Below are 24,106 nucleotides of genomic sequence, written 5' to 3' on the forward strand. Positions count from 1 at the left end.
AGGCAATGGAGGAATGATGGAGCTGAATATTTTACTTGCAGTCGAAGTCTTGGTATTTTATATCAGCACTTACAGTTTGCTACCAACACTCAGCTGTCAACCACCACTGTCCTTCCAGCTCAATACTCTCAAGTTTGCCAACACCTGCACTGCTTAGCTGCGCACAATGCACACATGTAGGAGCATTGGATTACACCCGCGACTGCCGGGAACTTCATGGGCCAGCCCAGAAGTCGACCTCCGCTCAGCCTGCATCCCCCCACCGTAAGACATTCCCCTCGAAAGAGCCGAGAACTCTTCCCAACCTACATGTACCGTGGATGATACCCAAACACGTCCCGCTCGAGCTTGTGCATGACATCGGAAAGTATATGAGACCCTCTATCGCCATTTCGGTCAGCACCATGACCAGCATTTGAAGCCCTAGCCACACTGTCGACCGACGTACCCTCCGCCTGCGCGAAATACGAGCGAGACATGGCTACCATTGACTGTGGTCTTCCCATAAGGTGCGGACGAGGACGAGTGACATAGCCCCGAAACGCGTGTCGATGGTACTGACGAGTCTGGATTTCCGTTTCCGCTTGTTGGTCTGCTTCACGAGTCACCACAACCCAATCGTCATCTTTTTCGGCTGCTGATGTTTCCTTCGCGTCCGGCCCAGCAGTTGGAATTGAGATTTCGGCTTTGGACTGCTTGACCGGGTTCTTGCGAGCTGGGATGCAAATTATGCGAGGTGGGAACGAGGGTCTGGACAATCTTACCATTTCAGCGGATACTGGTTCGACAGCCATAGCCTCAACAGATGCGGTATCTGCATCCGAAATATTCATTGACGACGGACCTGTGGCGGTGTCGCTTCGAGCCCGGCCTCGCTTGGTCACCGGAGTAGAGTGGGATGGAGTGCATTGTTTGTGTGAATTGGAAGCACTTACATAGACATCTTCGCCTGCTGTCTCTTCCTCAGCTGCATGCACCGGTTCTCGTTCTATGAGAAAGCATCGGCCCTGTCGCTTCAAGGTGTCCTTTCTGGGGTTTGCCGGTGTTGGTGCAGTCGATGGGGCTGCGGCTGTCTCTGTTCTCAATTTCACAGCAACGGGAAAGCTGTCAATGTCAGCAACTTGCTCACCTACCGTCTGCTCTGCAGGGTGGAGAGTTCCCTTCTCAACAACGTTCACTTGCGCGCTCATAGAAATATCCATAGCTGCAGGACGAACACCAACTTTCGTCGCCATGCGCCGTACCAAGGACGTCGTGCTCTGCTTGACTGTCGTCAATGAAGTCATGGATACCGCATTGCGGAGTGCCTTGTGTGAGGCGCCTCGCGTAGATGGACCCTCTTTGTCGTCACTTGAAACAGGACGAGTAATCGGCTGAACTTCAGACGGCATCAATGCAGTGCTCGAGCTTTTTGGTAGATCTTTGCTGATGCGACCGTTTGTCGTCGACTTACCTTTGCGGTCAACGCCAGTCACAGATTGCGGCTTGTAGTGTGTTGGATACGTCTGACGCAGCATCATCAAACTCTTGATGGCTTTATCAGGGTCGTATTTCGCGTATAGTGCAGCCAGAGCCCGGCGTGATTCGCGTTGAGAGGACCGCCCTCGGTCTCGCTGCCGCTTAATGCCATGCTCCTGGTCATTGAGAAGTTCGAAGCCCCCATTTCGTTCAATAGCGAAAGCTTTCGCGATCCCTCTCTTGGCTTTTGTTTTCAGCTTCATTCTCAAGACCAACTTCGGTTCTGGATCCTTATTGCTTGCGTACATGTCAGGATATGTGCCTCGAAGACTGACAAGTTTCGCAGAATTGCCCTGCATGCGCTGGACCCGCAGCGCCTGTCCTGCCTCGAATATCTGCTCCAGAGATGCACGACATCGCGTCAGATCTTCATTTTCCTTGATGTGTCCGCTGAAGGGTGCGATGCGCGAGTATAGACTGCGAAATAGCGTCCCGGATAGGCCTCCACGTGTGTGGGAGTTGCTGCGGGAATGGAGCGTGTCGAGCAAAAGGGTTCGCGCGATGATCAGATTGTTCGAAGGATTTGGGAAGTCCGGGAACGGTTCGACTTCATCGTGAGAAATAGCTTTCGAAGGCGAGTAGCGGCATTTTGGAGCAGGCCAGGTAATGTACGCCGAATCGAGAAAGGGGCCTGAGGAGCCGCGCTCGTTGCATGCCATGGTCGTCTCTGAACGGGATGAGGTTCGAACTGGAATATTTAGTGTTGATGGTACAATAGTATCCCGCTGAGCTGCCATCTTCAACAGAATGCACACAAGGTCTACAGTCCCGTTCTCTTGGCACAAAGTCCGGCTTTGCGTCAACGAGCTTGGGATGCAGGCAGGGAAACCCAGAAAGAGAAAAATTGCACCGACAAACTAGCAACGCCAGGCTGCCAAAGGAAAAACAGGAGGGCGACTGCAAAAAGCAACTGGATTGAGACCACGATCCGAGACAGTTATACGAAGAGGGAAGATTTAGAGCAACAGACAATCAAGGAAAGAAGTATTGTTACTCACAATGAACAAAGGGACACGTAGTATGCACAAGGCGACAACGCAGAGCGTCTTCTTACTGCCTCCATTCACTGTCAACAATGCAGGGCCAAACAAAGAGAACACGGAAAGAGAACAACGAATAGTTTAGCTGTGGTGGATTGAATGCCAGAGCAGATACTGCAGATACTGCTTTTGGCCGAGGCAGTCATTGCAGCGCAGTAGCAGCGAATAGCAGCGAGTAGCAGCTCAGTAATTTTGATGTATTTGCCTGTACTGACCTGTAGCCGATACAGTCTAACATGGCTGAGAAGCTCGTGGTTTGCAAACGCAAGAAAGAAAGGCGCTGGATAAGTCCACTCTAGCAAAGATATGAAAGTTCGAAGCCATGTCGCCGGGATCGACCATAGTGTCGCAAACTCAGCAAACTCAGCAAACTCCAGTTGATTCTCCGAACTCCCTCAAGCCCGCCGTCCTGGGCTATCATTCTATCAGCGCAAGGGGTATCATAAATGTTGTACAGAAACTTGAAAATGAATGTGCAGGGAACTGCTGCAATGCCTGCCGGGGTTCTTGTCGTTCATCGGCCGTTCCAGATCGATCTGGCCCTTTAATCAAGGTTCGGAAGACCGAAAAGGTAACCCAACTCTCGAACACTGAGTCTGGCAACATTACGGCCAGCTGATTCGTCGAGCGCGGTTTCGACGAGTTCACGCTTTCTCTCCTGTAGAGATAAAATCCGATCTTCGACGGTGAACCCTCCGATTGTGGGCTCTCTGTCCTTGGGCACCGCATCTCCTTCGCCGATCAAAACTCGATGGACCGTTACTTCTTTGGTTTGACCGATTCTGTAGCAACGGTCGGCGGCCTGATATTCCACAAAGGGATTCCAGAATGGATCGAGCATCACCACATGGTTTGCTGCGGTGAGATTGAGGCCAGAGTTGCCGGCTTTCAAGCTCACCAGTATGACATTGCAATTTGGGTTCTCCGTGAACTCCATAACGGCGTCGTTACGTTCAGTTGCTGTCATGGATCCATCGTACCGGACATAGTTGCGGAAATCTCGATGATCAACAAGAGGGACTTCAAGGAGATCGAGGAACGAGGTAAAATTGGAAAAGATGATGGTCTTTTCGTTTTCTCCACGAGCCTTGATCTCTTCTAGAATTTCAATGGTTTTTGTGATTTTGGCCGACGTCTGGAAATTCTTTCTAAGACGTTTGAGATACTTTCGTTTGGCGGATTTGTTCCTCAACCCTTCCTTTCGAAGTTGTGCAAGAGTTTTGAAGGCATCGCGTGAATGAAACATGTCTTTCGACTTAGACTTCTTTTGCTTGCGAGGTCTGGAAGCTGGCTTCTTTCCCTTGCGCTCGGGCTCCGAATTCTCGTCAACATCATCTGGGACAATGAAGCCATTCAAATCGTCGCTCTCATCCGAGTCATCAGAATCAGTCTCCGAGTCAGTGTCATCATCGTCGTCATCCACCTCCGCTTCGGGTTCAGGTAGTGCTGGAGCGCGTTCCGGGCAGTGAACACGAAGGAAGCTTGTAACATCGGTGATTTTGTTTGCATCAATCTTGGCACGGCAATGAGGACATGTCGGCTGGACCTCACTGTCAGTTGCGGCCTGATCAACCAAACGACTGAGACAATCGCTACACAGTGCATGGCCACAAGGGAATATCGAAGGGTTCTCATCGACGTCGATGCATATTGGGCATTCAAATACGTCGATATCCTTCAACCGCTCGACAACTTTCTTGTGCAGCTGGGCAGCGTTTGCCAGGAGAGAGTCAGTGTCCAGTTCACCTGTCCCCTGAAGAAAGTCTTTGCTCTGCACAACAAGGCCGGGATGACAACAGGCCTGCCGAAGTCGGAGAAGCAGAACTAGTGCGTGAGAATAGTTTCTGCCAATACCTCCTCTGGAGATGTATCTGTTGAACTGGATTTGAGCATTTGTCTCCAAAGCTTTGTAGAAAGTCAGCTCGTCCTCGTCGAAAGTCACCCTGTCCTCTTTAATCGTCTTGGGCGGAAGCTGAAGAATGGGTTGACCGTTGATTTTGGAAGTCTTGGTACGTCGCAGCAATATCGCTCGGAGGAGGGCCTGCAGCGTTGTCATGGCCTTGTCCTTGTTACCGGTACGGTTTTTGAGAGGCCGAGAGATATCTCTGCTGAAGTGGCTCCACTCATTGTACGGTCGGATCCGACAGAATTTGACGAGGCTGAACAGCTCCTCCACGCTATTCTGCATGGGCGTGCCAGTAAGCGCCCAGCGATAGTCTGCTTGAATATGACAAGCAGCGACAGCAGCTTTGGCGCTTCTGTTCTTGATCCACTGCGCCTCGTCGAGAATCACTCGGTGAAAATGAGATCGGTCGCCAAGTACGGGACATTCCTCAGCAAGGGTAGGACGTGCATCCGGTACCAATTTCAATTTCTCTTCCCAGGCTAGTTTCCGCTTGAATTCAGAAGTCAAAAGACCATATGTCGTAAGCACAACATCGTACGCTTTCAACGCCGACCACGAGGTTTTTCTTGCGTCCCCGTACAGAACAAAGACGTTGAGCCGATGTCTTGAACGTACCATCTTCTCGAGCTCTTTCTTCCATTGTTGCATCAGCGCGACTGGAGCAACGACAAGTGTAGGTCGGTGTTTGTTCTCTGGTGCTGGCCGGTCTAGCATCAATGCAATGCTTTGAATGGTCTTTCCAAGCCCCATATCGTCGGCGAGGATGCCACCTTTGTTGGTGCCTTCCTCCATCTTTCTCATCCATGTCAATCCATAAAGCTGGTGCGGCATCATAGTCACTTTCAAGCCATCTGGCTGCACAGCGACTTGATCGGCGGCAAACTCTTCGTCAGGTCTGATATGCTTGAGCAGGTCTTGTAGCTCCTCTTTGGTGTGAGCTGGATCTTGATATTCGGGTCGCAGGTACGAGCGTGGATCTAGATACCCGATGTCACCCGGTCCCAAGCCAGGTTGAGCAGTACTTGATGAAGGATATGCTGGGTTCAGTCCAAGTGGCTGAGGAGAGCCGCCTACTGTCGCAGTAGCGTTGTTGTATGATGGCGAGTTGTACACCGAGTTTCCTCCGACGCTGGTATAAGGTTGCACCCCTGGAAAGCTTCCTGGCATAACCGACGACGACGAATAAGGCGCCGGCTCAGGATTAATGCCTGCGGTCGTCGCGTGACGAGAGAGGAGCTGGCCGTGCGTGACAGGCACCCTTGAGGTCGAAGAGGAGGAACTTGACAAAGGCCCAGGCCCATAGGCAGGTCCAAGTGCATTTGCTTCCATGCTCGGGCGATTCACCCTGGGCTCTGATTTAATCAATGCAGAGGCACTGGTAGATGGGCGTCCGGCGATGGACGTCGACGGACTTTCGTGTGCTGCAGGGGTTTGCATGGTCGAGCGACGATTGATGCTTCCATCTGTTTTGAAGAAGGCCTGGGTATAGTCTGAAGGACGAGCGGTAGGACCAGACTGGGTTGACGAGAAGCTATCATTCTCGTCCACTTGAGATAGGAGCCTTGCAAGTCTGGCATCTTCCTCCTCTTGCTTCTTCCGTTCTTCGTGTCTTTGCCAGAAATCGCGATGCCGATCTGCCTCTTCCTTCGTGAGGTCACCGAACAACGAGGTAATAAATGGATCGTCGAAATCAAGACTATCGAGACTGTTCATGGAGTCGGCGGGGGAGGCTGCAGCAGTGACAGATGAACTCGGCGTAGTTCGTCGGGATTTGGAGGAAGGTCCAGGAGAGTCTGCATTCGGATCGATGTCGCCTCTTTGTCGTTTCCGATTTGCTAGAACCGAGCTTGGTGGTGGCATGGGATCTTCAGGTTTGGGAATGTACCTGGAATTGGCTGTCTCGGAATGACCGCGGTGAGTGCTCTTCTGGCTTGGAATCGCATGAGAGTTGTCTCTGGAAGATGAATCTCCGTCGCCTTCTTGCTCAGGGCCAGATCGCAGCGCACGGAGCCGCCTCCTCAGTTGCTTGAGATTGTTCCGTATTATGTCCCTCGAATCTTCCGTTTCCGAGCTAACTTCATCGTTGTCGTTGAGACTGTCAAGAAGGCCCTCGTTAAGAGCGATATCATCTTGAACATCCTCAATCTCGGCAACGCGAGCACGGTCCATTTCTTCGGCCATTCTTGTGGTGGAGATGTAGGATGTGTGGAAAGGTGCTGAAGAGGCACTTAGATTGACGCGTCAAGGTGGACGCGGCGCAGTCAGGCGACCGCGCCCCAGGTTTGCCTTGTGTGGGCGACAGAATGGAGATTGATGAAGCGAGCGATCGCCTGTAGAATGGTCAAGGAGAGGTTTGCGGGCCCAGGAGTAGTAAGTAAAGCATGTGTTGCCGAATCGATGGAGGAATTTGAAGAGGAACAGTGAGTGCAGTGCAGTGGCGAGGATATGGGAGAAAATCTGGGGTTGACGGATTGACACGCGGTACAAAGTGGCGTAGATTCACTGCATGTCACGGCTGCCTTTTTCAAATGACACCGCCTGCGGAAGAGCCGCAGAAATTAAAGAGTTTTATGAGTCTCTACTACTACCAGGTACTACGTACTAGTAGTCGTGGTAAATATACCTACCTACACCCAAGCTTGATGCTGGCACAATGCAGCGCGGAAGCAGGCATCAAACGCTCATTATCTATCATCTTCACCGCCACAAAGGATCTCCGTTTTCCACAAGTCATAGTCATTATGAAAAGAATGCGCCTTTAGAAGTCACCGTGCGCTTCTTCTTCCAGCACAAACGGCCCTACGTAGCAGGTAGGTAGCCGACACCATGGTAGCACGATAGTATACTCGCGGGAGTGGACTTTCAGGCTGAAGCATCCCAACTCTTCACTCTTAGCTGGCTACTCTTGCAGCACCTCAGGCATGTCTCGTCAAGAACGACAGCGTGACAGGAATGACGATTGCAGCCGTCCATCGATAAACCCCTCGGTGCGTGGAATGAGCCCCAGAAGGCTTTTGTGTGTGAAACGAGGCGGGACAGGAGAGTTGTGGAAAGTGACACATTGGTAAGGGACGAGAGAGGATCCGAATGGGATCGCATCGATACAATTGAATGTTCTTCATCTTCAGGATTGTCTCGCAGCGGCGTAAGGTACCACCTGGTAGAGTAGAAAGTCTTGATGACGGGCAGCTAAGAGGTGTGATGATCAGCATTTTGTCCTGGGCTCCCCGCCTTCAGGGCAGCAGCTACTACGTAGTAGTAGCCATGCAGTGACCCAACCAATCTCTTACTCGTAGGCTAATAATAAATCTCCTTATCCCCTCGCAGCCCACTGCACCTCTCCGCAGTCTGCAGTCTTGGATCTTCGTCGGGTTTCTTCCTTCATGGCATCATTCGATGGCCGACCACAGCCCTGCGCCGATGAAGCGCGTGTCAAGAGCCTGTACATTCTGTCGTGCTCGCAAAAGCCGATGTGATCTGTAAGTACGACTCAAATCCCCATTGCATCGTTCTTTTCCTGCCTGCACCGACAGCACCTCCTAGTGACACTGAACTGTCGCTCGCCCTGTGCTTTTCCGTGTTGTGTTGCAAGCCCGCGGCCCAGGTCCACTGCTTCCCCAGATCTTCCCCCATTTTCCCCGGAAATTCCCAAGCTGCTCCCTACCACTGTACCAAAATGCAATAGCCGTCAGCATCGCCAACATGCAAATCATCTGCTCTGGCTCTCCCTCATATTGATCATTGCTGCAGTGATGTTTCAGGCGGCAAACCTCCATGCGGACGATGCAAAAAAGACGGCCGGGAATGCATCTTAGCGACCTCCAATCGTGGTGGCAGTCGCGTCAGGAAGAAAACTCTTTCCAATGGCAGACTGGCAGCTTTGACCAACCCTCGCACGTTGACGACCGTAAACGAGCCTGAAGCTACTGTACAACTACAACATCCAGCTTCCCTGGAGCCCACGAGGCATGATGACACCTCCCCAGCCTCATCTATGGGAGATACTCAGAACGAAGCGCTGGTTGTGAATGTCGTGGAGGATGATGATTCGGCTTCCACTGCTGACAGTGGCATCGGGAATGCCATACCCAGAAATCCATCGGATGCATGGCAACTATTGAAAGCTGTAGCAAGCCGAGAAGCGGATCATCTGCAGGCCATTGCGAGCGGGAAAAGTCAGGACTACTCTTCGACCCAGTTACCTCCAAGTGGGACCATTTCCGAACCTCGAGGCTCCATCAATGGGATCCATGCCGGCATATCAAGCTATCGGCTCGTGCGAGAAGGCTACCTGACCCCCGACCTCATTCAAATACTTGTCAGACGATATGCCGAACATTATCATCCATATCTTCCTTTGGTCCCCCGAAAATACTTCGATCCAGCGCAATTGGACCTCTTTGCCGTCAATGACAAACACCTCTTGACTGCTGTGCTCACCATTGCCTCCAAAGACCAGATCGACCAGCCGAATGTTCATATCTGCTGTTCGCGATATATGCACGACCTCATCTCCGGGATTGCGGCTGGCCATGACTGTGAAGTGGAAGCCGTTGAAGCTCTGCTCTTGCTCGCCGAATGGGAACCTCAGGGTCTCCGTAACCGGATCGAAGCTGTGGGAAGAGGCGAGGAAGACCGATCGGCTTGGATGCACGTCGGAATCGCTCTTCGTACCGGCTATTTCCTGGGCTTGGACCGAACAGCTTTTCGCCAGGAGTCAGCGGAGGAGGCCAAAATCGATGGGCGCAAGCGTCTAGCCTGGGCCAACTGCTATGTTTCGGACCGACTGATCTCAGTCAGGATTGGCAAAGCATTCTGGTCTCGCGGGCCTGGACCCATGACAGGTCTTTCATCTCAAGATTTCCCGTCGCTACAACCTTTCAGTCCCGGGGACGAAGACTACGCCAAAATCATGCAAGCTACGCTTGACTTGACACAGCTCTACTCGAATGTTCACGATGTCTTGTACTCAGGAATGCGCACGAGCGGCCAAATGATGCTTATGGGAGACTACGTCAAATACGTGGACGACTTCAGAATGGCCATTGCGCGCTGGAATACCACCTGGGGAAGTTTGGAGTGTTCGCCACATATCAAGATTACCTTGCAGATGTCTTACGAATACCTGTGCCTCTATACCAACGCTTTTGTATTCCAAGCGGCGATATCTCAGGCAATTGCCAATAAGCCCAAGAGCGATGCCCACCCTCTGAGAGACCATCTTCGGAGCGTCTTCAGCAATGTGGGAGCCATGCCGGATGCACGCTTCATATGGGCCAGTGTTGCCGCTGCCAAAGCATATCTGACATTGCTCAGTACCCATATCGATCCCAGCAGATGTCTACGGTACATGCCATTGAGATATTATCTCTACAGCATCTACTCTGCGGTATTTCTGTACAAAGCCCGGTCCTTTGGCGTGATGACGGACATGGAAGAACGACAGGTTCGACAGCTGGTCGGACAAGCCATGGAGGTTCTCAGGAGAGCCTCTGTGTCAGCTCAGGATCCCGGTTCGCGTTATGCCCGACTCCTGGAATTGCTGTGGCTGAAGACCCCGAAAGGCAGTTCTCATGTGCAACATCACATGCAGTCTCCCGCAGCGTCCGATACTCAATTGTCGTCGACTGGAAGCGTGCGAGTGGACGCTCAGGGTTACATGCAGTACAGCCCAGCTAACGACTTTTCATGGCTCGATCTTGAGGCGGTCGGAGAATATGTCTCTGGCGACCAGATGCCAGGTAGTGGAATCAGCCTCCTTGCGCCTATGGTTGGGTATGACGCACCGCCCTCGTTCATGCCTCAGGCGCAGGGCATGCAATGGCAACAGCAAAACAGCGGTATGAACTGGCCAATAGACGGATCAGGCAACCTCTTTTTCTAAGTAGAAAGGGTTGCGGTATTGACAAGCCGAGTTTGTTCCCCCTACCTCCTGCGCTGTTCTGGCCGCGTGCTGAAGGAGATTGTCGGCAATTGAAGTTCAAACCCCGACAAAGTGGCACAGTGGCCCGCGATCCACCAGGGTCTTCAAAGCTCCCCCGCACTCGGTCCCAGCAAACGGAATAATGGGAGCAGTTGTTATTGGGGCTGCTTTACCCATCAGCCCTTGTCCCCAGTCTGATGGACGACGAGATCTACGCAAGCATCAAATAAGGCCATATCTCAGTGCAAGGGCCAAACTAGTCACCAGCATCCAGCACCGGTGCCCAACATGTCCGTGGACAACGAGCTTCGGGGCAGGCTTGCCCTGATTACGGGGGCATCCGGAGGGTCAGTGAAACTGGGTTTACGCAGAGCCTCTCACTAACATTTGCAGGATTGGCGCAGGCTGTGCCCGAGATCTCTATCGACAAGGATGTCATTTGGCCCTCACATATTCCAAGAACAAAGCGAACGTCGACTCCCTCGTCGCCGAGTTGCAAGCCTCTCCATCCGACCAGAGAATATCCTCCCACCAAGTTGACATGGCATCTACAGAAGATATGGAAAGACTATTTCAAGAGATCGGAACGGAGCATAGTCAGGGGCCTGACATATTGATTGCAAATGCCGGGTACGGAAAGAGGATACCTCAAATACAGGACATCAGTTACGAAGAGTGGGATTATACCATTCAGATCAACCTGCGAGCGCCTTTCGTTCTTGCCAAGCTAGCTGTTCCTCACATGGCACAACAGAAATGGGGTCGGATCATCATGATGGGGAGCATAGCAGGATATGGCGGAGGCATCAACGGCTGCCACTATGCAGCATCGAAAGCCGGTCTCATGGGCATGGTCAAAAACCTGGCGCTGAAGCTGGCCAAGGATGGCATTACTGTCAACGACGTTGCACCTGCGATGATAGGCGAGACCGGAATGATCCCAGACGCCAAATTTCTTGTGGGGACCCCTGGGGATGTTAAGAACATTCCAGTGGGGAGATTAGGCACAACTCAGGAATGTGCTAATGTCGTGACGATGATATGTAAAACGGGGTATTTGACTGGACAAAGTATACTGCTGTCAGGAGGACTGAAGTAGATGTCCAAAAATGAGTGAGCATCGTTCAATATAGCAATCAATTTACCTAGATATACCCAAAGTTGAATAAGAGTAACGCCTATTGTCAGTCTTAGTGGCACTCACGTCATCTTTGATAGGCAAACCTGTGGACGAATGGAAGAAGAACGGCGACGAGTGGCCCCTGGTGGATGCACCCTATATCCGTCGAGGCCGTGAAGCCTGCGGGGAGCTCAAGTTCAAGTTGGGGTTGTCAAGTCCACCAACTTGAGATTCAAGACGTATCATTCTATTGTATCAACCTTCCGCAGAGGTGTAGAGTCCTTGACCTCTACCTTCACCCTTTCACCCTCTCCCAGCTCTAGTTGTCCCTGCGACATTGTCTTGTCCGAAGAGGGTGCCGCCGATCAATAAACGGCAACGGCTCTTCACTCCGCCTTCTGTCTCTACAATGGACAATCATGGCGGTTCCTCTTCTGAACGCTTCATGGAGCTTACGCAGAATCCCCATCATCGAACTGCGCCCAGTGAACCCTATCGCCACGTAGCGAATCCGAAATTGCTCCATGGCGAAGCAATCACGTCGGCCATTCAAGGCGAAGACATGGTTTCTCGCCATCGAACCGCGTCAACCTTTGACACGGAGAGTCAGGCTCCTACATATTTGTCCGCCACCGATCCTCTAGATCTCAGCCGCCGTCTGAAATCCAAGTCCGAACTGGACCGCATCACGGCGAATACCGCCCGGAAACGCAATGCAATCTGCAACCCTATGGTCATTGCAGGCCAGGCGCCGCAGTCCAAAGTCACCGACTTTTACGAGACACAAAATGAACAGATCCAGAGGTTTTTGAAGCCGGTGGACGAACATGTCAGGGAAGCAAGAGACGCACAAGCATCTAACCACCTGCGGTACCAGATCGCGGTGTATGGCAGTTTTGTGGCCAACATCATCCTGGCCGCGCTGCAACTGTACGGGGCCATTTCGTCGGGCTCCCTATCTCTCTTCACCACGATGGCGGACGCGATCTTCGACCCCATGTCCAACGTCACTTTGATCCTGTCGAACAAAGCGGTGCAGAAGGTGGACGGGAGGAGATTCCCGGCGGGAAGAGCGCGCATCGAGACGGCCGGGAACATAGTGTTCTGTTTCCTCATGACCGCAGTCAGTCTCATCCTGATTGCCTTTTCCGTGCAGGAGCTGATCAGGGGCCACGAGAGCGAGACCAAGAATTTTCACCTCCCGTCCGTCATTGCGGTGTCGGTCGCCTTCTGCACGAAGCTCGGCCTGTTTCTGTACTGCTGGGCCCTGCGGAACGCGTACTCGCAGGTGCGGATCTTGTGGGAAGACCACCGAAACGATTTGTTCATCAACGGCTTCGGTGTGCTCACCTCCGTCGGAGGCAGCAAACTGCGATGGTGGATCGACCCTGCCGGCGCCATTGTTCTGTCTGCTCTCATCTCCCTGCTGTGGCTACATACCGCAGCCTCGGAGTTCCAGCTCCTCATCGGTATCACTGCCGACACCGAGATGCAGCAACTGATCACTTACGTGAGTATGACCCACAGCGACCATATCAAGCAACTCGATACCGTTCGAGCTTGGCATTCCGGCCCGCGGCTGGTCGTCGAGGTCGACGTCGTCATGGATCCCCAGGAGAGCTTGCGGGTTTGCCACGATGTCGCCGAGGACCTGCAGATGAAGCTGGAGAGTCTGCCTGATGTAGAGAGAGCCTATGTCCATATCGACTACAATGGGCATCATCCGCCAGAGCATTTCTTGAAGAAGGAGCTGTAAAAACCAGGCCCTTGGGACAATCCTAGACATTTACGTACCTGAATGACATGAGATAATGACAAGGATACACCTATACCAACTACTTCACCTGATAGCTTCACGTGTTACAGGTCCAATTGGCACCGCAGCTTTTTTGGCCGCGGTTTCTGCCTACGAGTCTTTCCACGGCCTTCCCTCCTACTACTACTAGCTGTAGTCGTCAATCGCCGGTTCGTACGCCGTGAATGCCAGATCCATGCACCACAGACAAAGACTTCTCCTTCCCACGCAATTGACATGACCTCTAGAGTACGTCGAGCCCTAACCTTGGAAGCTAGGTCTGGCTCTGGCTTATGACGAGTCACACTGAGATGCAATATCCCGAACGCAGCAGGCAGGGCACTTTATTGATGGGAATTCTAGTTCAGAAAATCTCGATTGTGATCTTCTCAAGACTGCGCTGCTCATGACGTCGCAATAATCAAATCCACAGGCACGCTGTACGTATTATGAGCTGCAGTTCCTCCCTTTGGCCCTCTTCCCCTCCACTGCGCACCCATCCTCGAGTCCTCTGCTCATGCCCCCGGCTGATGTTCTTCGTTTCACTTTTCGTGTGATTCGTCGACAAACGTACCAATAGTAGAAGTCACAAACGCCCTGTCCATGATCCAGCCTCCTCGATCGTTAGCTCCATGGCCCTCTGATGCTCATGTCCCTCCACGCCGTAAGCAGTACCCCCTGCCGCTGATGCAAGTCGCGATAAGCAAAAAAAGAAAACACGTTTGCCAGCCTGGTCATGTCATACAAAAGTCGAGTTCTCGTAAAGCAAATTGAGAAGTTTGGGAGAAAAAGAAAACAGCGCCGACTTTGCAAAAAAGTACGTTCTGGCGGCAGCATTTCCCTAGAGTTGATCATCTCTGCGGATACTGCATCCCTTGTTGTTGCTGCTGTGCTTGCATCACTTGTTGAGCTTGTTGCATCTGCATCTGCTGCATCTGTTGGGCCTGCTGTTGCTGCAGAGCGGCTGCCATGTTTGGATTCATTCCCATCATCCCATTAGGCATTCCGCCGCCTTGTTGTTGAGCTTGTTGCTGGGCAGCCTGTTGGCGCATCTGAGCTTGTTGAATGGACATCTCCGCCTGGCGTCTGCGCACCGCTTGTATGGCTGCACTTTTGGCCTGTGTTGTTACCTGCTGGAGCTCGCTGGGCTGCAGCATGTTGGTATTACCACCATATTTAGCAGCAGCTTGTCCCAGGAAACGCTGTTGGTAGGCCGAAAGGGTGGATTGATACAATTGCTGCAGTGCAGGGTTTATTTGCGGCCGCTGTTGTTGAGAAGGAGCGCCGCCACCCATCATTTGAGCTTGCTGGGCTTGAGCGGCAACCATTCTCTGTTGCTGCTGCGCATGCGCCAACTGCGAGGCTTGCTGTTGAGGGGTCATATGATTCGGTGCGGGTGAGCTATGGCCTTGATTGTGATGTTGAAGACTCTGCATTTGAGCTTTGACATGTTCGGCGACGGACTGCTTATACGCCATTTGGCTCTGCGCGGGATTGGGCGACATGTGCTGGCTCTGAGGTGTACCTTGCTGCATTGCCTGCTGTTGCTGTTGTTGTGCTTGCTGTGCTTGCTGTGCTTGTTGTCGTTGCATGGCTGCTTGTCGCTCTGCGTGGGCTTGTTGATGTGCTTGCATCTGTGCCATCTGAGCATGTGACATCTGCGGCGTACCATTAGCCATCTGTTGTTGCATTGCTGCTTGCTGTTGCATGGCTTGACGACGCTGTAGATCGGCGAGCTGTTGCGGGTTCATTTGTCTAGAAATGCCATTGGGAAGTTGTCCCTGCACTCCCTGCATCATTCCTGCGGGCATCATCTGGGGTGTAGGAGCCATGGTACTACCGTGGGGGCTTGGCTGAGTGATCTGTTGTGCGGGAGTGCCTTGTCGTAACACTGGCGTTGCATTCCTTGGCGTTCCGTGATGCATTTGTGGGGTCCCGTGACGACTAGGATCTTGTCCGCTAGGGGCTCTAGCCATCGGGGCGCTGGGGTGGCCATGTTGCACCGCAGAGCCCGGTCGAGCCGGGGAGCCATGCCCTTGTTGTGAACCTGATACAGCCATAGGATGGCCTCCTGGGCCAGTGACGACCGGCGATGAAACCGCAAGAGGGGTGCCTTGACGAATGACGGGAGAGCCACGTTGTTGGGCGGCGAGCATCTGGCTCTGCATGTTTGGAGGAATGCCATTGACATGTTGAGACGGAGGTCTTTGCGCAGCTTGCGCCTGCTGTTGCTGCTGCATTGCCGCCTGCATCTCCTGTTGCCGCGCACGCATGGCTTTGACCTCTTGCGCTCGTTGCATCATCAGACGTTTCCTCTCTTCTTCCTGCAACCGTTCTTGTTGACTCCTCCGAGTCTCGTCTTCTTGCATCTGCCGATCCTTCTCGCGCTGTTTCCGCTCCGCGATCTCTCTCTTAATGTTATCGAGAGCATTAAACTTCTCGAAGCGCGGTTGGAACAATGCTGCAGCAGCTTGGCCGTCGACAGCACCGGAGTTCGCGGTTCCAGTACCACCGGCTGTACGCTCGTCCATAATGAGCATAAACTTCTCCTGCTCTTTCGCATGAGCATCCTCCGCCGCAAGTTCCGCAAATGTCCTCTTCCGGCGTTTGGGCGACGGAGGCCTGGCATCGCAAAGGGGATCTTTCAGCGTGTCAATCAGAGTCTCGGCTTCCTCTAGGCTTTCCACCGGATTCAGATATAATGGGGGAGCAGTGGCATTGGTGATTCTTCCCTCATATTCCAGAAGATCCTTGGGGTCTATCCTCAGCTTTTGTTTCTTCAGGGGCGGTCCCTTCTCCGTTGACGGTGTCGGAGGCACGCCCGACATGGGAGTCTGAGGGGCTGCAGAACCAGCCTGCCTGTTGGAGGTATTGGCTTGGGACTGCTTCCGGTTGACAGATTTGGGGTCCGGTGCCATGGCGTCAAGCACAAGGTCCATATGTCGAGACATGATCGTCGGTCGTAGCGCGACATGGTAGATTTTGGGCTGGGGTTTCGATGGCTTCGGCGCCACATCAATAGTGTCGTCAGAATGAAGCGCTTCTCTGGCATCGCTGGTTGCGGAATCTCGACGTTCGTGTTTGATCGGCGGTGATCTGGCAACTGACTGTTCCTTCGAAGGGTAAGGTACATAAGGTGAGGGAGTGATGTATTGGTTGTAGTTGTGTATGGAGAATGGCTTTTCGTCATCTGCCGCTGCATCAGATGCAAGGGCATCCTTCGCGACGGACTTGTGGTCCACAACCCGGACAATGAGCCATCCATCGTAGTATTTCACGTCCGACTTCCGGAGCTCTTCCACCATGTCGTGCGGAATGGTGCCTTTCGCCAGATGTTCGATAAAGATTCGCATTTCAGAGTGATAGCTGAAGCTTCCGTCTTGCTGGTCAAAGCGAAAGTGTGTAGGGTGTAGATGGACGATCAAGGAAGGTGGACACCCTTTGAACTTTCGTAGAATGTACGACGCTTTTGGTACTGCAGAGGAACTGTCAGTTGGCGCACAAAGATGTGGCATCGGCCTGGAGAGACAAACCATATGGCTCCGGCATCTTCTTTGGCACTCGCTTCTCGACTGCATTGTCCGCCGTGGTGTTTCGTGTGGACGGACGTTGCATTCGCCGATTCGGCCTTGCCGTGCCATTAAGCGCGGTACCATTGTTCGTGGCAGACGTGGGAGTTTGGTTCTGTCCTGGTAGACTTTTCCTGGAACTTGAAGGCGACGATGAAGGTGCCGTCGGCTTAACGCCATTCATGTTCGTCTGTAACACGGGCGTTGGGGGTTTCTTCATTTTCGTGGCTGTTCCAGACGGCTTGGCCATGACGGCTGCCATTGTGAGGACGATGTTTCGCTTTGAATACAGAATCCTGCTCTTCCAGAGATTTCACCACCTATTCCGAAGCAGACGAAACCTCGTGGAAAGGTTCTCGGCCAGTTTGCGACGATGCTGGCCAGACGCGCATCATGAGGGGCAGCGACTAGGTTTGGTCGAGAGTTCAGGTGCAATCTGGATGTATGGCCAGTCGGGTCCTCGGAGGTACGTCGTGGCAAAGGCCAGCAGGGTCAGAAATTATACTAAACAGAGTCAAAATGGATGGATATGTTGAGAGTGTTGATTGTTGGTGATGCGCAGTCGCAACACGGTCGAGGTCTCATTAAGGTCAGTTGGGCTTGGCGCTTCTCCAATTCCGCCCGGCTCACGTGGCTGTCTGCCTGCCCCTGATTTTGAGGCCTTGCGGACGATTCAGTTAATGCTGGACAGATTGGCGCCAGTGAATGATCGAAAGAACTTGCGCGTCAACAATGACTACGTTCTATGCTGAGTGCTTGGAAGGGTGTACCCATAAGCTTGTTTGTTGCCACTCATGCCTTCCTCCCTAGGTATATTCAGATTGATGACCACTGAGAGAGACGAAGGGTCGATAGCTGAAGTGCAATCTTTCAAGGCTGACGCATGTGCTTCAACAAGATGATATCATTCCATTCCGACGGATTGTAGACCGCAAGAGGCCTATACCGAGAAATCTCCCTAACCGCTATGCCGACTCCAAACATAATCACACCTGCCCGGCAGACTTCTGAGCCATCCTCGCATATATCGGGCTCGGGTCAAGGTAGATCTCTGCCCTGTAAGTCTTCAATGAGCCATCTGCAGTCTCACGCATGAACAATGTGGCGAATCCTGGGATAATGATATCTTGAGCAGCGTCGTCTCCTTTGACACGATAACGAATGCGCGCTGCCTGGTAGATGCGCGGTGCAACGAGATCAAAGTATAAAATCTCATGTTCCATCAGGTCCAGCAGCGGAAGGTATTGGCTAAACATATCTCGCACGTCTGCTCCTTTCAGAACCGGGTTGTTTGCATACTGGAGTTCGATATCGTCCGTCATAAACTCGCCACACCAGAGTGCTGCATCGAGAGTTGCACTTCCACGGTGGAACTAAGCATGGGGTCATACGTCAGCCATTCCATTGCCGCTTATCAAAAGAACAGAAACCCCCGGTGATCTTGTAGACACTTACTGCCTCAAGCCACGCCTGTATCTTCGCCCTTTGCTGGTCTGGGTTTGCGGACATGGCTGCGTATGGCCTCAATCTGTCTGTCGAGCCAAGGTGCCGCAGTCTTTCTGCGCTGAGATACTTTGAACTTTCTGTCCCATAATCCTCCCTTTCTAAAGGAGAACCGAAGTTGAGATGATTAATCGTTGCATTTGTCAGCGGACAATAAAGGCGTGAGAGACCCGGGGGTAGGCTAGCCACGCCTTCCCATAGTCCCGCCTCTAGGTCAAATTGTGGGAAAGCATATAGGGCACTTGCGTGTTGTCTCGATGTCGTAAATGTGATCTTTGCCGCATTGCCGGCGCTATTTGGAGATTTGACCTGTGTAGAAGCCGCGCAAACAGTTCTGTCGGTGAAGCCGCTTGAGGGGCGCATATCCTACCTTTGGATTGGAGAGTATCGTTCATTGTCGTTAGAGAAACATTGCACCGGAGCTGAATTGCGAGCTCTGTAACATTGGAGAGTCAATCTGGCCATGTTCAAATGCGGCGGCGGGAACTATTTATGGAGAGTTCAAGCCATCAGCGCCGCCGCAGAAGGGTCTGTTCTTATGTTTGCTATATCAGCTATGACTCCTGGGAACCCTAATTCTGAGTGCACTTTGCTTTGGTCCTCGAAGGAAGTTTTTGATGACCGGGATAAGCTATTCTTGTACTACTGTGCAAATGCCTGACGAAGCAGGTTCAGAATATTTTAGATATTTATTAGGCTGAAGAGCCGAGGTCCTCAAGGCTGACAACCCTCGACTAGAAAAGTCCCCAAACAGATGATCAGCATTCAGTCACTGATAGCATTTGCACCATCATAATACACTTGAATATACCTATATCGAAAGAATTTCGGTAAACATATTCATATCATCGAGATCAGCTAAAAGAGGCCGTTGAGCTCGCTGTTTGATTGATAAATGGGGACTTCATGACCATGACCATTAACATCATCCATCGCATCGGCGCTATTCCTTCTCATCGACACGCCTTTGCCAGTCCTCTCCTATTTTCAAGCTCTCCACTACTGCAACCCGTTTCCCAAGGCCAGTCCTTTCTTCCTTCTGCCACCATGTGTCGGGCTTTTGGGTAGTCGCTTCGTCATCTGTGTCAATCAAGCCGCCATGGCCACCCTCATCACCGATAACGACGACGGTTTGCCGCACCCATCCGGAGAGATCTGAAACAATTTCCCCGTCTCGACCACACAGAGATTCCTGGATGTACACAATCTCGGGCGCAAGGCTCCGCAGAATATGCTTGTGTCCGTTAGGTGAAGTATAAGGTAAGATCAGGGTTTCTTGGTCGACGATTTCTGTGGCTTGGTTGCACAGAGTCTGGTAGAGGGAGGATGGTTCTTCAAGTGGAATGTGATCCACGGGCGCCATGATACCCTCTTCTGACCCAGAAGGGAAATCTCCTGGCGTTTGAGCTGGAGTGTGTGCATCGGTTTGACTGATGTTCGAGAAAGACGACGTCATTGACTGCGAGGTTCCCCTGGCGGCGATAGGGCATAGGGGATGTGTCTTCAGATCGGGTGCATAGATGAGGACAAAGACTCTTGTCGTATCTATGTCGACATAGTCGCTTAGATGCGCAAGAATAGACTGTTACCAAGTAAGCATGACATACGTCTTGAGTATAGAAATCGGTGGCACTTACGGCATGCTGGCCCACCTCCGACTGGGCATCGATGTCGGAGGCAACTGCAGACACAACGACGGCCACATTCCTTCGTTTGTGTCTGGCGATAGACGCATATTTTGGGATTTCGACTTGCCCGGAGAAGAATTCTTCGGCCGTTCCGCGCCGCCGAATGCCCTGCGTTACCTCTCTTTCATTGTCCCGTTGTTCTGCCTCTTCGCTCCACCTTTCGTGATCCTCGTATGCTTCCGTGCTCCCACCACCCAACGAGTTGATGGCGGCACCGAACATTGCGCCCGCTGCCGCAATGCCGGCCGAAAATGGTTTGTTGGCCCAGTCATAGGACTGGGCTTGGGCTTGAGGTTGATCATGGGAAGGAGTCGTTGAGCGGCCAAATCCAAGTGCACTCGACATCCTTGCGACCAAACCCGTCTCCTCTGTTTGGTAGGCCGCTGTTGAGCGAGCAGTATTATACTGTCCACCACCACCAGGGAAGCCTGTTGGCGGCGGACCCCGATACTCTCCAGGTGCAGGAGCTACAAATCCACCAGGCTGTTGCGGGCCTGGCATCATAGGAGCTCCAGTCTGTGGGTAATCAGGGCCAGACATTGGGACACCCGGAGGCACCGCACCACTCATGCTTGCATACCCTGGAGGCGGGACACCTCCCGGGTAGTGTTCGTCTTCACTCGAGTCTTCCTCATCATCGTGCCGTTCGCTCCAGACCCAAGCGGCCAGGCCAATTGTTGCTGCTGTGACAGTGAGTACCAGCGGCACCCAGTAACCGAACGTTGACCTGTTGCCTGAGTATGCGTAGCCCCCGGTGTTTGTAGTCCTCCGCCTGCGCTCCGTCACCTTGTATTGGTAGGACATTGAGTTCGTGTCTGAGTGGAAACTTGTAGGAACGATTCTGCCTGGTCATGCAGATGCTCCGAAGGGCTGCTTGAACCAACCTCAAAGCAAACTTAGGGATTGTCGAGCCTGACGCAGGCGGACGCTGTCACCGAATGTGGTGATGCTGATGTTACCAGGTCCGGCCGAGGCTTGTTTCAAGCCGGGGTTGCGCTACGGTCCTCCGCGCAATGGGTTCAGATGGCACAGACGCGCACAGACCCTATAGTGCAAAAGAACTTCTCGAAGGAATGCAATGAAGAAGAGAAGAAGCACGGCCGCCAGAGAAACAGTGAGGTAGACCAAATAAATCCGTGTGGCTGGTTACGCATGAAGCTGGTTCCGTCCTAAACAAGCATGGGATCCTTCCCAGCCTGCGGCTACGTACTCACGCTTCCCCACATCTCACCACTGACAGACAAACTGTCTGACAGGCCAATGACCTGTCTGTTTGCTGAGATGACCTGATCTTGCCATGGACAACGAACAAGTGAGTTGAAACAAATTCCTCCTTAAGCTCATACTCTCCAACATTATGGACTCCTCTTCAATACGCCAACGAGCGCCAAAGGGACAACCACCCTCAAATCCTTCAAAGCGTGCATATGCACAACCTGACGAAGTCGAAGACGCGAATTCTCCTGTTATATCGGTCCTCGACATCCTGCGGATAATTCTCACACTCATCACGGTCTCCTCTGCCTTGTCATACTACCTGACGTCGGGCTCGTCCTACTTCTGGAATTACAATCCGTGGTTCGCAAATCCCTCACAAGTCGAGCGTTGGTGGAGAGGCCCGTTACTCCTGACTCCAGAGCAACTGGCATTGTACAACGGTACGGATCCTAAGAAGCCGATCTACCTTGCAATCAATGGCACAATTTTCGACGTGAGCGCAGGAAGGCACACGTACGGTCCTGGTGGCAGCTACGAAGTGTTTGCCGGTCGAGATGCCAGTAGGGCATTCGTCACAGGGTGTTTCCTTGAAGATCGAACAGGAGATCTGAGAGGAGCCGAGGAAATTTACATACCTATTGACGATCCAGAGGAAGAAATCACCAGTGGAGCAAGGAAGACACGAGCGGAGAAAGAGCGCAGAGCAGCGAGAAAACGTGTGCTAGAAGAAGTAGGAAAGTGGGAAAACTTCTACAAGAACCATAAAAAATACTTCGAGGTTGGAAAGCTGGTGAACGTGTCTGAATACACAGGCGAGCCACCGAAACTGTGCGAACCTGCTCAAAAAGGAAGGCCGCACAGAAAGAACATGAGAAAAGTAGACAAGACAAATGCGCCAGGTAAACCAGTGCAATAAACACGAAAATCACGTTGCGAAGGAGCGGTTCGAATGTTCCTGTTTTCAAATGGTCTCATTGAGTCTTTTTGGCTCGGCGTCATCTGTAGAAGCGTACTTGACACGAAGAGCATCGGCGTGTGAGCTGGAGGCTTGCGTATTGAGCACTTCCATTTCTGCTAGTCATGCATCTTGTTCCCCCATCAGCGTCCACCATTCCGCAAGTTGTTCATTTCAGAAACATTCTGCCAGCATCATCGGCGCGAAGGAGGCCAAGGTTTCCCATCGATCCGTCGCTGGCTCTAGCGAGTTTTCTCCATTTTCCCCATCGATACGTGTGAAGTCATCTAATCACCACCGGCGGCCGCTCTTGTGTAGATGCTGCCAGTGTGATGGCTCACAACCTTGCTGATGACACCCCGGTCCTCGAGGTCAGCGAGGGCCTTTCGTGCTAATGAACCATTGATCTTCAGTCTGTCGACCAAGACGGCCACGGTGATGAGACGGTACGATTGGACGTCCTTGTTGAGTTTGTCGGAAGTGGCCTTGTCCAGAACCACGGCGTGCTGGGCCTTGTCCTTGACTGCGCGATTAAAATAATATGTCAGCCACCAGTAGATTCTAATTCTCGAGCGATAGATAGTGTAATAAGGCGTGAATATGAATGCCAGGAATTAAGCATACCCTTGCCCTTGGACCACTTCTTCTTTTGCTTCTTGCCGCCGGAGGATGCTGCGGGTGCCTATTTCTCCATCAGTAAACTATTCGGAGACTCGGTCGGAACGATTTGGGCCATTTGCGTACCATTGTTGCGGTGTTTGTCTTGATGGATGGTAAAGGTGAACAGATGGTGAGGTCGAGGCCGAATGAGAAGTTCTACGGGCGCAGTTCCAAGAATGGCAATAGGGCATAAGTCTTGGCATTGCATTTAAAGCGGCGTGAAACAAATTTTGTAGAGACTGAGCCTAAGCAGAGAGAACAACGAGAACAACGGTATCTATGGGCGATTTGAAGATCACAATTATGCGCATACAATCTTATTGACGTCGATTACTTGCGCTGTCTTTTTGATCTGCAACCATGGCTTATGGTATGCCATCTGTTGGTCAAACTTTTGGGTATCGTCCTTCGCTCATGCTCTCATGCAGAATCCTCGAGATGCAATATCTAGTAGAAAAACCCAATGATTTTTCCGGAGACATGCTTTCTCCTGGCCTCCTCGTGGTCCATAATGCCGGCGCTGGTGGTCAGGACGATGTACCCGAATTGACGAGACGGCAACAGCTTGACAACCCACTTCTCCAGATCACGAAGTTGGACGTTGTAGCGGGGGGAGATGACACCGGTCTTGTTGAGACGACCGTTGAGCTGGATGACAATTTTGCCGCTTCGGTGGTCATCAACTTCCTCGAACTCGCCAATGTAGCCTATAGAAAACGTATATTAGTAAAGCTGTCGAAGAATGTTGCGGCCGAATAAACATGTACAAACATAGTTGAAACGAAAGCAAATGTGTAAGATCGACCGCGCAAAAATTCAATCTTTCGGGTACTTAAAGGGCAGAGGTCGTCGAGGAATATTTGAAACCGCCGCCTAGTTATCAACCCGAATGTAAAATGAACGCTTGTGCTTGATCCTTCTCTTTTCTGGGCTATTTGACCGGGAAATCTTGCGGATCCGACTTACCATGCTTCTGCATGACAGACAAGAACTTGATGATGACCTTGGAGCTGGGTCGGATCATGACTTGGCGCTTGCCGGCCTTCTCGGCGTTGTTGATGCTCTTGAGAGCATCGTTGAGAACGGAGGTTTTGACCATGTTGTCGGTTTCGGGTTGTCGAGATTCTCAAGTCGTGTAAACTTGGACTTGAGGTGTCTGCAAGTAAAAGAACTCGTTAGTCTCCAGTAGCCTCGAGCACGAAGAGTGCCCA

The 24,106-nt window shown here is 52.1% G+C and overlaps 11 protein-coding genes across 11 annotated transcripts; 4 read left to right on the forward strand and 7 right to left on the reverse strand.

Annotated features, from left to right (window-relative positions):
• Nucleotides 1-305: 305 nt before the first annotated feature.
• Nucleotides 306-2,177, reverse strand: A1O1_00027 (uncharacterized protein; the record flags this gene model as incomplete). The annotated part of the gene is made up of 1 exon (XM_007720948.1): nucleotides 306-2,177. The coding sequence occupies one exon, from the start codon at nucleotides 2,175-2,177 to the stop codon at nucleotides 306-308; it is 1,872 nt and encodes a 623-aa protein (XP_007719138.1).
• A 925-nt stretch (nucleotides 2,178-3,102) lies between these two features.
• A1O1_00028 (uncharacterized protein) lies at nucleotides 3,103-6,645 on the reverse strand (the record flags this gene model as incomplete). The annotated part of the gene is made up of 1 exon (XM_007720949.1): nucleotides 3,103-6,645. One exon carries the CDS (start codon nucleotides 6,643-6,645, stop codon nucleotides 3,103-3,105), a length of 3,543 nt encoding a protein of 1,180 aa, XP_007719139.1.
• Nucleotides 6,646-8,458: 1,813 nt separating this feature from the next.
• Nucleotides 8,459-10,348, forward strand: A1O1_00029 (uncharacterized protein; the record flags this gene model as incomplete). The annotated part of the gene is made up of 1 exon (XM_007720950.1): nucleotides 8,459-10,348. One exon carries the CDS (start codon nucleotides 8,459-8,461, stop codon nucleotides 10,346-10,348), a length of 1,890 nt encoding a protein of 629 aa, XP_007719140.1.
• A 327-nt stretch (nucleotides 10,349-10,675) lies between these two features.
• A1O1_00030 (3-oxoacyl-[acyl-carrier protein] reductase) lies at nucleotides 10,676-11,486 on the forward strand (the record flags this gene model as incomplete). Its single annotated transcript, XM_007720951.1, has 2 exons — nucleotides 10,676-10,734; nucleotides 10,781-11,486. The coding sequence occupies 2 exons, from the start codon at nucleotides 10,676-10,678 to the stop codon at nucleotides 11,484-11,486; spliced, it is 765 nt and encodes a 254-aa protein (XP_007719141.1).
• Nucleotides 11,487-11,916: 430 nt separating this feature from the next.
• Nucleotides 11,917-13,263, forward strand: A1O1_00031 (uncharacterized protein; the record flags this gene model as incomplete). Its single annotated transcript, XM_007720952.1, has 1 exon — nucleotides 11,917-13,263. One exon carries the CDS (start codon nucleotides 11,917-11,919, stop codon nucleotides 13,261-13,263), a length of 1,347 nt encoding a protein of 448 aa, XP_007719142.1.
• An 890-nt stretch (nucleotides 13,264-14,153) lies between these two features.
• Nucleotides 14,154-17,133, reverse strand: A1O1_00032 (uncharacterized protein; the record flags this gene model as incomplete). Its single annotated transcript, XM_007720953.1, has 2 exons — nucleotides 14,154-16,777; nucleotides 16,836-17,133. 2 exons carry the CDS (start codon nucleotides 17,131-17,133, stop codon nucleotides 14,154-14,156), a joined length of 2,922 nt encoding a protein of 973 aa, XP_007719143.1.
• Nucleotides 17,134-17,857: 724 nt separating this feature from the next.
• A1O1_00033 (uncharacterized protein) lies at nucleotides 17,858-18,380 on the reverse strand (the record flags this gene model as incomplete). Its single annotated transcript, XM_007720954.1, has 2 exons — nucleotides 17,858-18,244; nucleotides 18,327-18,380. 2 exons carry the CDS (start codon nucleotides 18,378-18,380, stop codon nucleotides 17,858-17,860), a joined length of 441 nt encoding a protein of 146 aa, XP_007719144.1.
• A 937-nt stretch (nucleotides 18,381-19,317) lies between these two features.
• A1O1_00034 (uncharacterized protein) lies at nucleotides 19,318-20,866 on the reverse strand (the record flags this gene model as incomplete). Its single annotated transcript, XM_007720955.1, has 2 exons — nucleotides 19,318-19,956; nucleotides 20,012-20,866. The coding sequence occupies 2 exons, from the start codon at nucleotides 20,864-20,866 to the stop codon at nucleotides 19,318-19,320; spliced, it is 1,494 nt and encodes a 497-aa protein (XP_007719145.1).
• Nucleotides 20,867-21,419: 553 nt separating this feature from the next.
• Nucleotides 21,420-22,196, forward strand: A1O1_00035 (uncharacterized protein; the record flags this gene model as incomplete). The annotated part of the gene is made up of 1 exon (XM_007720956.1): nucleotides 21,420-22,196. One exon carries the CDS (start codon nucleotides 21,420-21,422, stop codon nucleotides 22,194-22,196), a length of 777 nt encoding a protein of 258 aa, XP_007719146.1.
• Nucleotides 22,197-22,522: 326 nt separating this feature from the next.
• Nucleotides 22,523-22,982, reverse strand: A1O1_00036 (S25 ribosomal protein; the record flags this gene model as incomplete). The annotated part of the gene is made up of 3 exons (XM_007720957.1): nucleotides 22,523-22,758; nucleotides 22,860-22,917; nucleotides 22,980-22,982. 3 exons carry the CDS (start codon nucleotides 22,980-22,982, stop codon nucleotides 22,523-22,525), a joined length of 297 nt encoding a protein of 98 aa, XP_007719147.1.
• A 360-nt stretch (nucleotides 22,983-23,342) lies between these two features.
• A1O1_00037 (40S ribosomal protein S22) lies at nucleotides 23,343-23,994 on the reverse strand (the record flags this gene model as incomplete). The annotated part of the gene is made up of 2 exons (XM_007720958.1): nucleotides 23,343-23,602; nucleotides 23,862-23,994. The coding sequence occupies 2 exons, from the start codon at nucleotides 23,992-23,994 to the stop codon at nucleotides 23,343-23,345; spliced, it is 393 nt and encodes a 130-aa protein (XP_007719148.1).
• Nucleotides 23,995-24,106: the final 112 nt, after the last annotated feature.

Source organism: Capronia coronata (genome assembly GCF_000585585.1).
Source record: "Capronia coronata CBS 617.96 chromosome Unknown acBCG-supercont1.1, whole genome shotgun sequence".
Lineage (NCBI taxonomy): Eukaryota > Fungi > Ascomycota > Eurotiomycetes > Chaetothyriales > Herpotrichiellaceae > Capronia > Capronia coronata.